This window comes from Haematobia irritans, chromosome 3 (assembly GCF_050003625.1).
Source record: "Haematobia irritans isolate KBUSLIRL chromosome 3, ASM5000362v1, whole genome shotgun sequence".
Taxonomy (NCBI): Eukaryota; Metazoa; Arthropoda; class Insecta; order Diptera; family Muscidae; genus Haematobia; species Haematobia irritans.
Window position 1 is genome coordinate 131,530,725 of NC_134399.1, and position 12,733 is coordinate 131,543,457.

Sequence of the window (12,733 nt, forward strand, 5' to 3'; positions counted from 1 at the left end):
ATATCGTTCATCAATATTTGGATATGCGGAAGCTCTGTGCAAAATGGGTGCCGCGCAAGCTCACATTTGACCAAAAACAACAACGTGTTGATGATTCTGAGCGGTGTTTGCAGCTGTTAACTCGTAATACACCCGAGTTTTTCCGTCGATATGTGACAATGGATGAAACATGTCTCCATCACTACACTCCTGAGTCCAATCGACAGTCGGCTGAGTGGACAGCGACCGGTGAACCGTCGCCGAAGCGTGGAAAGACTCAAAAGTCCGCTGGCAAAGTAATGGCCTCTGTTTTTTGGGATGCGCATGGAATAATTTTTATCGCTTATCTTGAGAAAGGAAAAAGCATCAACAGTAACTATTATATGGCGTTATTGGAGCGTTTGAAGGTCGAAATCGCGGCAAAACGGCCCCATATGAAAAAGAAAAAAGTGTTGTTCCACCAAGACAACGCACCGTGCCACAAGTCATTGAGAACGATGGCAAAAAATCATGAATTGGGCTTCGAATTGCTTCCCCACCCACCGTATTCTCTAGATCTGGCCACCAGCGAATATTTCTTGTTCTCAGACCTCAAAAGGATGCTCGCAGGGAAAAAATTTGGCTGCAATGAAGAGGTGATCGCCGAAACTGAGGCAAAACCCAAGGAGTACTACCAAAATGGTATCAAAAAATTAGAAGGTCGTTATAAAAACGAATTTTGGCAAAAAAAAAATGTGTTTTCTTTGTTAGACCGGGGACTTATCAGCCAACCTGTTATATACAATTTTGCAAAAATAAAAGTTTTATGTTTATTCGAGATTGAGATATTTATGTTTTTTGTTTTTACCATTTTCCTTGAATAGCTTCTTCAGGAAGTATTGATAAACACTTTCTGAAGAGCAATTCAAAAAATTACGATATATTGAAGGAAAAACATTTCTCCTGGCTTGACCCATATGTAAATTTTTTTTAGAAAATTGGATATTGAAATTCACGAAAAATGTAGATTTCGATGTTAATATGAACACAGCTTATAATATAAAAAATTTTGATATCGATACAATACTCGAAACTTACGATACATAACAACTCCGACCATAACAAATGGTGGTATGCAGCCAAATGACATAAATATTGGAAATAGAAGATTACCCAATATAGAACCCATACGACCAATCATCATAGTTAGAGAAACAATCATTGTTCTGCAATTGGGAAAGAAAATTGAACAAAGTTTTAGTTATGACAATTACAATTTAAGTTATTAAATTGTTTACCTTAGCGATGTTGGGAAAAGATTAACAGATGTCCCAATTGATGAGGTAGCCGACATACTACCTAACGATACATATATTGATGTTATGATTAATGTTGCTATGGTCGATGATGACCAATATAAGGCTATGCCTGATGTCCCCGCAACGGTCAAACCAATAACTGAAATGTGGCGAAATTTTAAATGATATATCTAGGAAGGATTGCGTTAGCTTAGATTTTACCTTGAATTCTTTTATTACCCACTGCATTTACAAGAGTTCCAGCAACTAAATATGTTATAAAACCCGCACATGCCACAATAATGTTATTGCTATAGGTAGAGGGAGTTATAATCTGAAAAAAAAAATAAATATAAATATAATCACTTTGAATTCATTTTAATTTAATAAATTATAATATTAAAATAATAGCAAATGTTCAATAAAAATAAATTATCTTAATTTAATATACTCTGAGATGTAGTTTACGAGTCAATAGTTGTTGAACTATAATATAAAGAATCCAATGCAAAAATGCGAATAAAAATGTTGAATTAATCGATAAATGTTCATTCAATATTTTTTATTAGTTTCAGCCTCTCTAGAGGTGATTTACGACATTTCAACTAAAGATGATAAACATCATTGGCTCAACACTCCACAGAGAACAAATATTAGGCTGACCTTCAAAATGTGAGAACTGCCGACTGCAGTAAGGGTCGTACACATATCTGAGATGCTCAGGCCTCAGAAATTCGGACCAATATACCCCTGACTTTGTTGGTACCTGCTGCCGGAGAATCCGACAAACTCAGCAACGCCATACCATGCACAATAGCCATCAATTTCGACAGACGATAGTAGATTCTTCCTTGTCAGTGCATTCAATGATACGAACTGACCCGTCCACTGCTAGGAACCAGTTGAGTGGTCTCAAGATCCTACAGTGGAACTGCAATGGACTGACAAGGAAGATCGCTGAAATCACAGATTTCATGGACAAGAGGGGTATTCTCATATCTGCGCTCCCGGAGACCAAGCTCCTCAGTAGGAATGGTCTCACTAGATCATCCTGCTACTCTGTCATTAGACAAGATAGAGAAAGGAATGCCGGAGGGGGAATAGCCTTCATTGTCCATGACTCTGTGAGATACAGACCCATGCCACTGACCACGACTGATCCCCATTTGGAGATACAGGGGATAACTGTCACGGTGGGTGGAGGAAGATATATGTATTCTAAACGTATATATTCCACCCGATTCTGCTTGGCAAACAGGATACTAGCCAATGCTGAGGCCCCACCTCAACACTGAGCGTACTATCCTGAATGCACACCATGACAGTTGGTACTCAGAGCTTGGATGAGAATTAATTGCGGATCAGGTGGATGACACAGATTTCTGTGTATTAAATGAAAACCACCCGACTCGCTAGTGTTGTAAATATTGATTACTTTTGGATACTCGTTACTTTTATACTGAGTACTCGTTACTTTAATAAAAAATTAAAAAGGGGCATTCCGTTTATTTTTCTGATATTTATTAAGAAAAATTCTTACATTACAATGTCTAGGACTAGTTGAGGTACTGTTTACATACAAATAATATGTATATTTCTTAGAATATTTTTTAAATTTTAGTTCAGTCTTTCTTACTAGCAAATAATTGCTTCACATTGTTCCTTAAATTGTGTTGGATAATTAAATTTCATTTAATTTTTGTTGAAATGAAGAAAAAGTATTTTTTCAACATTTTCTGAGTTTAGTAAATTTCTTCTATTACTGATTACTTGCCCAGCTATAGAAAAAACACGTTCGCTTGGTACAGATGTAGCTACAATTGGAAGATATTTTTTGGCAATTGAAGCTAATCCAGGATAAAGAGATTCATGTTTTTGCCACCATTCAATAGGGTCATTCTTCCGATCTAATATTTTTTCATGGCTATAGTTGTTGAGCTCAATTATGCACGAAGAGGTCCTTGTTGCAACTTTTGTGGTTTGGTCGAACTCTTCCCAAATCGAATTGTTATTTTCTTGATTTTTCTTGGTTGACGGAATGTCAGAATGTTCACTTCCATTTTGGACGATGTACATTGACGAAATTTTGTCTTTCACACATTTAACAGCGTTAGCGTCTGAAAATCCTTTGGACTTGAAGCGAGGATCTAGATATGTTGGAATAGCCATTATTTCATTGTATTCGACACGATGAAAACGTTTGCTTATACCTTTTAGAAAAGTTTCTAACAATGCTGATATTTCCGCCGAATTTTTTTTGGTTTTCATTTTGGTGATAAATGACTGCAAACCTCGTACCAAAACGATTATTTTGGAAATAGTTGTATAATTTTCAGCACTCATTTCAACTGTGATTTCATTAAAAGGTTTTAAAATGATGCAAAGTTCCTTCAATATATTCCATTCGTCAGCCGAAAACATTTTTACTGGATTATGTAATATGGCAATAGTAGCTTCTAAGACTTCTTGATTATTCACTAACCTCTCTATCATATTCAATACAGAATTCCATCTAGTTGGCGTAGAATTAATAAGCTTCATTACGGGTTTACCCATTTGACCCTGCATTTCTTTAAGTTTGTTGCTGGCCTTAGTACTTCTATGAAAATATACCACCATTTCCTTTGCTATGCATAAGATGCGGTTAATATTGGGTTCACTTAGACCGTCATTCACAATTAAATGTAGTGTATGGGCAAAACACGGCAGATTGTACCATCCAGCTGATTTTATAGCGGCTGTAATATTTGCAGCATTATCTGAAACAGCACAACAAACTTTGCTTTCTATACCCCACTTTATTAGTGCATCAAGAATATCACTTTTCAAGTTGTCGGCAGTGTGACTTTTCACAGTTTGAAAACAGTTTAAAAATCCAGATTCCATCTTCCAGTTTGGTGTTATAAAGTGTGCTGTTAAAGATATGTACGACTCGTTTGCTACCGAAGTCCAACCGTCTGTCGTTATGCAAATACTTTGGACTTGTGAAAGCACATCTTTTAATGTATTGACGCGAATTTCATATTCGCTGTTTAACAGCTTTTTGGTGAGGATATATCTGGATGGAATAATGTACGACGGATTCATGGCACTTGCAAATTTTTTAAATCCCTCATTTTCAACAATTGAGAGGGGTTGCAAATCTTTAGCAATCATATGCACTAATGCTTCATTAATTAGTTTTTCTCTCCCTTTTGACAAATGCGACCCAATGTTAAAATTTTCCAAGGGTTTTTGGATAAACTTAGTTGAATCTATAAAATAAATAAAGTTTGATAACTAGATGTGATTAACTACATGATTATGCATACCGTTCGCATGAGATGAATCCAAATCAACAGTTGGGTGTTTTGAATCTATATGCTTCTTCAAATTGGAAACGCTTCCACCTATACAAATTACTTTTCTTCACTACTACAATTGATTATATCAAGCGAAAAATACAAACCTGTATATGAAATCCGTCTTTCACAAATTTTACATTTTGCACTTTCTTTGTCACTATCTTCGAAGTAAAACCATATTTTACTTCTCTTTTTAGACATTTTAGCTGGTAAAAAATATTTTCCAAAGCTTTAAATTTCAACAATTTTACTTTCAATAAATTTGCTTTCACTCAACTAACGCTTGCCACCAGAAAATAAATTAGCGTCATTGAGTACTATTTACAAGTAACGAGTACTTGAAAAATTATTCAGTAACGAGTACTTGTAATCAAATACTCGTTACTTTCCCAACACTACGACTCGCATAACGGCCACATGCCGAAGCCCATAAGCGAGAGAAGTGGCGCAAGCATTTAGAGGTGTCTGATCTCGGATCCAAACGGCTGTAGTCTACTATCGGGAACCTCTCGAACCCCAAACGTAGGGATAACATCTCTATATCGTTTGGGGGGCAAACTCCGAAAGATGACACACGTGTAGCGAACGCTTTCTGCAGACAATTTGTTGAGCCCCCCAATACAGTTGATCGTGCAAGCAGAAAGCATAGGCGAGTCTTCCGTGCTCTCATACAGGACAATCCCCCTATGGTCATCAGTCAGGAGAATGTTCTCCGGGCGATAAAGGCCGCCAAGAGCTCCACAGCAATTGGCCCAGATGGCCTGGCTACGAGGATGTTGAAACACATTGGAGAGAATGGCGTTAGATATTTGACACACACCTTCAATGTCTGTCTCAGCACTCTCGAAATACCAGACATCTGGAAAATAGGAAAGGTTGTTCCCGTTCTGAAACCGGGAAAACAGGCACACCTTGGAGACTCGTATCGACCAATTACTCTTCTATCCTCCGTAACGAAGATTCTGGAAGCTATTCTACTGCCCTACTTCACAGAACACCTAATGTTGGCAGAACATCAGCATGGTTTCCGCTCGGGCAGGAGCACAACCACTGCGTTGTGCGAATTAACGGCCAACCTTACAGAGGGACTGAATAGTAAGAGGCCGCATAAACGTTCGATTCTCGTAGCATTGGACTTGTCTAAGGCGTTCGACACAGTGAACCACACCACGCTCTTGGGAGATATTATGGGAACCTCCCTTCCCAGTAATCTTAAGAGATGGTTGGCGAACTACATGGCTGGCAGAAAGTCATATGTAGAATTCAGAGGAAAAAGATCAGCGCCCAGGAGGAACAAACAGGGCGTACCTCAAGGCGGTGTACTGTCCCCCCTCCTTTTCAATTTTTATGTGGCTGAAGCTCCCCAACCACCACCAGATGTCCACCTGATAACCTATGCGGACGACTGTTCCATAGTGACAACAGGTAGGGACATAACGGAGCTTAAGGTGAGGATTTATGATTACCTACCTGCACTCAGTGATTTCTTTGTCAACAGGAATCTGAAACTTTCTGCCCCCAAATCGACAGCGACCATTTTCACATCGTGGACCAAGGAAGTGAACATGGAACTCGATATCCACATTCGTGGCCAGAGTGTCCCCACATGCAAAACCCCCAAGGTTCTTGGTGTGACGTTCGATAGTTTGTTCCTCTTTGGTAAACATGCGGAAATGGTAGCTAAGAAGGTTGGAAGCAGAAACAAGATCCTGAAGGCATTGGCTGGTAGCACCTGGAGGAAAGGTAAAGAGACGATACAAAAGACTTACGAGTCTATTGGTCGTCCCTTTATCGATTACGCAGCCCCCGTTTGGACACCCAGTATTAGCGATACCCAATGGAGAAATCTTCAGACGGTGTAAAATACGTCGTTGCGGATTGCAACTGGATGTCACTCTAAAACTCCAGAACAGCATCTGCAACATGAGGCCAAAATGCTATCGGTCAGGCAACACTGCACCCTCCTCACCCAACAGCATCTGTTAAAGTACAGGAATGTGAACCACGCAAACCATGCCACATCTAGTAGGGCAACGACCGAAAGAGGCAAGCCCATAGAACATGTGATCGGCGATGACAGTGATGAGGGAATAAGGACGGCACTGAGGGCAGTGCACACGGCAGCGGTACAGAAGGCAATTAACTCCTACCAGTGCAGCGTTGTACTGGGGGAGATCACCACCAGTCAGTGACGATGAGAGACGGCTTCCTAGAGAAACCAGGTCGGTGCTTTCACAGCTAAGATCGGGGATCTCCAGGTACTTGAATAGTTACCTCTCCCTCCTGAACCCAGCAATCCAGGATGTTTGCCCGAATTGTGGACATTCGCCTCATATCACGAGGCATCTCTTCGAGTGTGGCTAAGCCGACAGACCTGACACCAACTTCACTCCGGACACATCCAGTAGAGGCAGCTCGCTTCCTCGAGCTGGATGTTGACGCTTAAATGTCTAATCCCTAATATTTTTTTGTTTTGTTCTTCCTTTGTTTGTCTACTTTTTCATACAAAATTCCCAGGGGCTACAACAACGATGCATTTTATTTAGTTGAATCGGTTAGCATCAGTGATAGACACATAAATTTACTGTGATATTAATTGCAGTTAATTAACCCTCTAATGCCTAATCCCGCCTTTAGGCGGGCTTCAATAAATATGGAATCTTTTAGTAAAACACACCTTAAGACAACAAAAAATGGGTAAAATAAAAAGAAAACTTAGTTAAAACTGTTCAAGAGACTTTGCAGCTTATACTGAACTTTACCGTATAAAATTTCCTTGTTTACTTTTTTTGGTTTTGTGGCGTTAACATTAAATATTTAATCAGCTGTCCAAAAAATTGGGGCATTAGAGGGTTAATGATTATATTAAATAGTATGTTCCTTATTCGTATTAATTTTTTGCCAATGTAATAGAGAACAGAAGTGACATATAAAAATAGTAGAATGTATGATAAGATGCAATATATTTTCATAGTGTGATGTTGCCAGATCCTATAAACAAATCATCTATTATGTGGCTGGTAACAGTCCCGGAAAAACTGTGAATGTTGTCAAAACAAATTTCATTCGCAATCATGACTGGTTTTTAAAACCTACACAGAATATAATATTACCAAAATATTTCCAATTAAAAAGGAAAAATAATTATAAGTAAATAAACAATAATACAATAAATAAATGATTGTCCCAATTACAACATAAATTGAGTTTTTCAACTCAAATTAAAATTAATTTTTTTTCAATATTTCAGCTTCTTAAATATTTTTCACTATTGTCCGATATGTTTCAATAATAAAACAAGTATATACGACCGTAAGTTCGGCCAGGCCGAATCTTATGTACCCTCCACCATGGATTGCGTAGAAACTTCTACAAAAAACTGTCATCCACAATCGAATTACTTGGGTTGTGGTATCTTAAAACTTCTTAACATCGTTTTCTAAATTGTCAGTTAGTCCATGCGTGGTATATATTAGACAAAAAAGTTATGTATAGGTAAGTCTACAATTAATTACGAATCGACATGGAAATTGAAATATAGGGGTCGCTTATTTGGGGGCTATATAGAATTATAAACTTGATATGGACCAATTTTTGCGTTATTTGGGGATCGATTTATCTGAGGGCTATAGATAACTATAGAACGATATGGACCTAGCTAGGCATGGTTGTTAACGGCCTTATACTAGCACAATGTACCAAATTTCAACTTTCGGATGAAATTTGCTCCTCCAAGAGGCTCCAAAACCAAATCTCGGGATCGGTTTATATGGGGGCTATATATGATTATGGACTGATATGGACCACTTTTGGCATGACTGTTAAATAACATATACTACCACTACGTACCAATCGGATGACTTTTGCTTCTCCAAAAGGCACCGGAGGTCAAATCTGGGGATCGGTTTATATGGGGGCTATATATAATTATGGACCGATATGGACCAATTTTTACATGGTCATTAGAGACCATATACTAACAACATGTACCAAATTTCTGCCGGATCGGATGAAATTTGCTTCTCTTAGAGGCTCCGCAAGCCAAATCGGGGGATCGGTTTATATATAATTATGGACCGATGTGAACCAATTTTTGCATGGTTATTAGAGACCAAATACTAACACCATGTACCAAATTTCAGCCGGATCGGATGAAATTTGCTTCTCTTAGAGGCTCCGCAAACCAAATCGGTGGATCGGTTTATATGGGGGCTATATATAATTATGGACCGATGTGGACCAATTTTTGCATGGTCATTAGAGATCATATACTAACACCATGTACCAAATTTCAGCCGGATCGGATGAAATTTGCTTCTCTTAGAGGCTCCGCAACCCAAATTTGGGGGTCCGTTTATATGGGCGCTATACGTAAAAGTGGACCGATATGGCCCATTTGCAATACCATCCGACCTACATCAATAACAACTACTTGTGCCAAGTTTCAAGTCGATAGCTTGTTTCGTTCGGAAGTTAGCGTGATTTGAACAGACGGACGAACGGCCTGACGCATAGATGGCGTCGCTAGTATTAAATGCATATTATTTTTATATAGCACCAACCTTCAAATGATTCCAAATTTTGACGTCTGTAAGTCAATTAGTTTGTGAGACAGAGCGTCTTTTGCGAAGCAACTTTTGTTATTGTGAAAAATTTGAAAAAAAAGGAATTTCGTGTTTTGATAAAATACTGTTTTCTGAAGGGAAAAAATACGGTGGAAGCAAAAACTTGGCTTGATAATGAGTTTCCGGACTCTGCCCCAGGGAAATCAACAATAATTGATGGGTATGTAAAATTCAAGCGTGGTGAAATGAGCACGGAGGACGGTGAACGCAGTGGACGCCCGAAAGAGGTGGTTACCGATGAAAACATCAAAAAAATCCACAAAATGATTTTGAATGACCGTAAAATGAAGTTGATCGAGATAGCGGAGGCCTTAAAGATATCAAAGGAACGTGTTGGTCATATCATTCATCAATATTTGGATATGCGGAAGCTCTGTGCAAAATGGGTGCTGCGCGAGCTCACATTTGACCAAAAACAACAACGTGTTGATGATTCTGAGCGGTATTTGCAGCTGTTAACTCGTAATACACCCGAGTTTTTCCGTCGATATGTGACAATGGATGAAACATGGCTCCATCACTACACTCCTGAGTCCAATCGACAGTCGGCTGAGTGGACAGCGACCGGTGAACCGTCTCCGAAGCGTGGAAAGACTCAAAAGTCCGCTGGCAAAGTAATGGACTCTGTTTTTTGGGATACGAATGGAATAATTTTTATCGATTATCTTGAGAAGGGAAAAACCGTCAACAGTGACTATTATATGGCGTTATTGGAGCGTTTGAAGGTCGAAATCGCGGCAAAACGGCCCCATATGAAGAAGAACAAGTATGTACGGCCGTAAGTTCGGCCAGGCCGAAGCTTATGTACCCTCCACCATGGATTGCGTAGAAACTTCTTCTAAACACTGACATCCACAATCGAATTACTTAAGTTGCGGCAACGTTTGCCGATGGCAAGGTATCTTAAAACCTACTAACACCGTCTTCTAAATTGTATGTAAGTCGATACGTGGTTATATTAAATCAAAAAAGATCGATCAAATACGTATATAATTCAGTTTGACAAAATTTTCTATAGACATAAAAAACTTTTAACAAAATTTTCACAGAAAGAAAATTTTGATAAAATTTTCTGCAGAAATAAAATTTTAACAAACTTTTCTATAGAAATAAAATTTTAACAAAATTTTTTATAGAAATAAAATTTTGACTAAATTTTCTATAGAAATAAAATTTTGACAAGATTTTCTATAGAAAAAAATTTTAACAAAAATTTTCTTTAGAAATAAAATTTTGACAACATTTTCTATAGAAGTAAAATTTGGAACAAAAAATCTATAGAAATAAAATTTGGAAAAAATTTTCTATAGAAATAAAATTTTGACAACATTTTCTATAGAAATACAATTTTAACAAAAATTTTCTGTAGAAATAAAATTTTAACAAAATTTTCTATAGAAATAAAATTTTGGTAAATTATTTTTGGCTCGAGTTGCAACCATGACTATGAACCGATATCATATGCTGACACCACGTACCAAATTTCAGCCGGATCGGATGAAATTTGCTTCTCTTAGAGGCTCCGCAAGCCAAATCGGGGGATCGGTTTATATGGAGGCTATACACAATTATGGACCGATGTGGACCAATTTTTACATGGTTGTTAGAGACCATATACTAACACCATGTGCCAAATTTCAACCGGATCGGATGAATTTTGCTCCTCTAAGAGGCTCCGGAGGTCAAATCTGGGAATCGGCTTACATGGGGGCTATATATAATTATGGATCGATATGGACCAATTTTGGCATGGTTGTTAGAGACAATATACTAACACCATGTACCAAATTTCAGCCGGATCGGATTAAATTTGCTTCTCTTAGAGCAATCGCAAGCCAAATTTGGGAGTCCGTTTATATGGGGGCTATACGTAAAAGTGGACCGATATGTCCCATTTGCAATACCATCCTACCTACATCAATAACAACTACTTGTGCCAAGTTTCAAGTCGATAGCTTGTTTCGTTCGGAAATTAGCGTGATTTCAACAGACGGACGGACGGACAGACATGCTCAGATCGACTCAGAATTTCACCACGACCCAGAATATATATACTTTATGGGGTCTTAGAGCAATATTTCGATGTGTTACAAACGGAATGACAAAGTTAATATACCCCCATCCTATGGTGGAGGGTATAAAAAAATGTTGTTCCACCAAGACAACGCACCGTGCCACAAGTCATTGAGAACGATGGCAAAAATTCATGAATTGGGCTTCGAATTGCTTCCCCACCCACCGTATTCTCCAGATCTGGCCGCCAGCGACTTTTTCTTGTTCTCAGACCTCAAAAGAATGCTCGCAGGGAAAAAATTTGGCTATGAAGAGGTGATCGCCGAAACTGAGGCCTATTTTGAGGCAAAACCGAAGGAGTACTACCAAAATGGTATCAAAAAATTGGAAGGTCGTTACAATCGTTGTATCGCTCTTGAAGGGAACTATGTTGAATAATAAAAACTAATTTTGACGAAAAAAAATGTGTTTTTCTTTGTTAGACCGGGGACTTATCAGCCAACCTGTTATATCTAAATCTTCTGTGGAAAGTATGGGGACATTTCCGCTGACGTTGTGCCAATTTTGCATAAATCGGAAGAATATATGACACTTTATCTAAATCTGAACCGATTCCGATAAAATTCGACACAGTTAGATAGAATGTTAAATCTTTCTTCTGTGTAAAAAAAAACGAATTGCAGTAAAATTCCGTTGACATGGCTATAAAATATGAAATTGTCTACAATATTTTCCGAAATCAAGCGTATATATATGGGAGCTATGTCCAAATCTATATCAAGTTGAATTAAATTTGGTACACAAAGTTAAATCTCAATTCTACTCCCAGGGAAAAATTTCAAGTAAATCGAAATGAAAATTTGGTCTTCGGTTGTTACACACAAAAGAAATTTTTCTGATTCAATCACCAAATTAATTGATCCTATTAATTTTTTAATTGAAATGGCTTCAATCACAGAAATAATAGTATCAATTAAAAAATTAATTGAAGGTCAATTACAAATTTAATTGATCCAATTAAAAAATTAATTGATACTATTAGTTTTTGTGATTGATTTTTGTTTCAATTAAAAAATTTGTTGAATCAATTAAATTTTTAATTGAAATTTTTTTAAAACTCAATTAAAATTTTAATAGAAAAAATTTTCGTGAATTTTTTTCTGTGTATACACACAAAAAATTTTTTTCTGATTCAATCACGAAATTAATTGATCCAATTAATTTTTTAATTGAAATGTCTTCAATCACAGAAATAATAGTATCAATTAAAAAACTAATTGAAGGTCAATTAAAAATTTAATTGATCCAATTAAAAGATTAATTGATACTATTAATTTTTGTGATTGATTTTTGTTTCAATTAAAAAATTTGTTGAATCAATTAAATTTTTAATTGAACATTTTTTAAAACTCAATTAAAATTTTAATTGAAAAAATTTTCGTGAATTTTTTTTTGTGTATATGCATCAAAATCGGACGAAAAATATATATGGGAG

The 12,733-nt window shown here is 37.2% G+C and overlaps 2 protein-coding genes across 2 annotated transcripts in view; both read right to left on the reverse strand.

Annotated features, from left to right (window-relative positions):
• The window catches only part of LOC142231188 (uncharacterized), a 66,708-nt gene that overhangs the window by 4,407 nt on the left and 49,568 nt on the right, over positions 1 to 12,733 (reverse strand). Inside the window, exons 20-22 of the mRNA XM_075301807.1 lie at positions 1,479 to 1,590; positions 1,257 to 1,416; positions 1,057 to 1,184 (exon numbers count right to left, since the gene is read on the reverse strand). Of these exons, the coding sequence (XP_075157922.1) occupies positions 1,057 to 1,184; positions 1,257 to 1,416; positions 1,479 to 1,590 (400 nt within the window). The remainder of the gene's footprint in view (positions 1 to 1,056; positions 1,185 to 1,256; positions 1,417 to 1,478; positions 1,591 to 12,733) is intronic.
• LOC142230064 (E3 SUMO-protein ligase ZBED1-like) lies at positions 2,761 to 4,494 on the reverse strand. Its single transcript, XM_075300691.1, has one exon. It carries the CDS (start codon positions 4,410 to 4,412, stop codon positions 2,949 to 2,951), a length of 1,464 nt encoding a protein of 487 aa, XP_075156806.1. The 5' UTR covers positions 4,413 to 4,494; the 3' UTR covers positions 2,761 to 2,948.

Coding starts and splice junctions, on each gene's coding strand:
- LOC142230064 (XM_075300691.1), bottom strand. CDS start 4,412: ATGATTGCTAAAGATTTGCAACCCCTCTCAATTGTTGAAAATGAGGGA.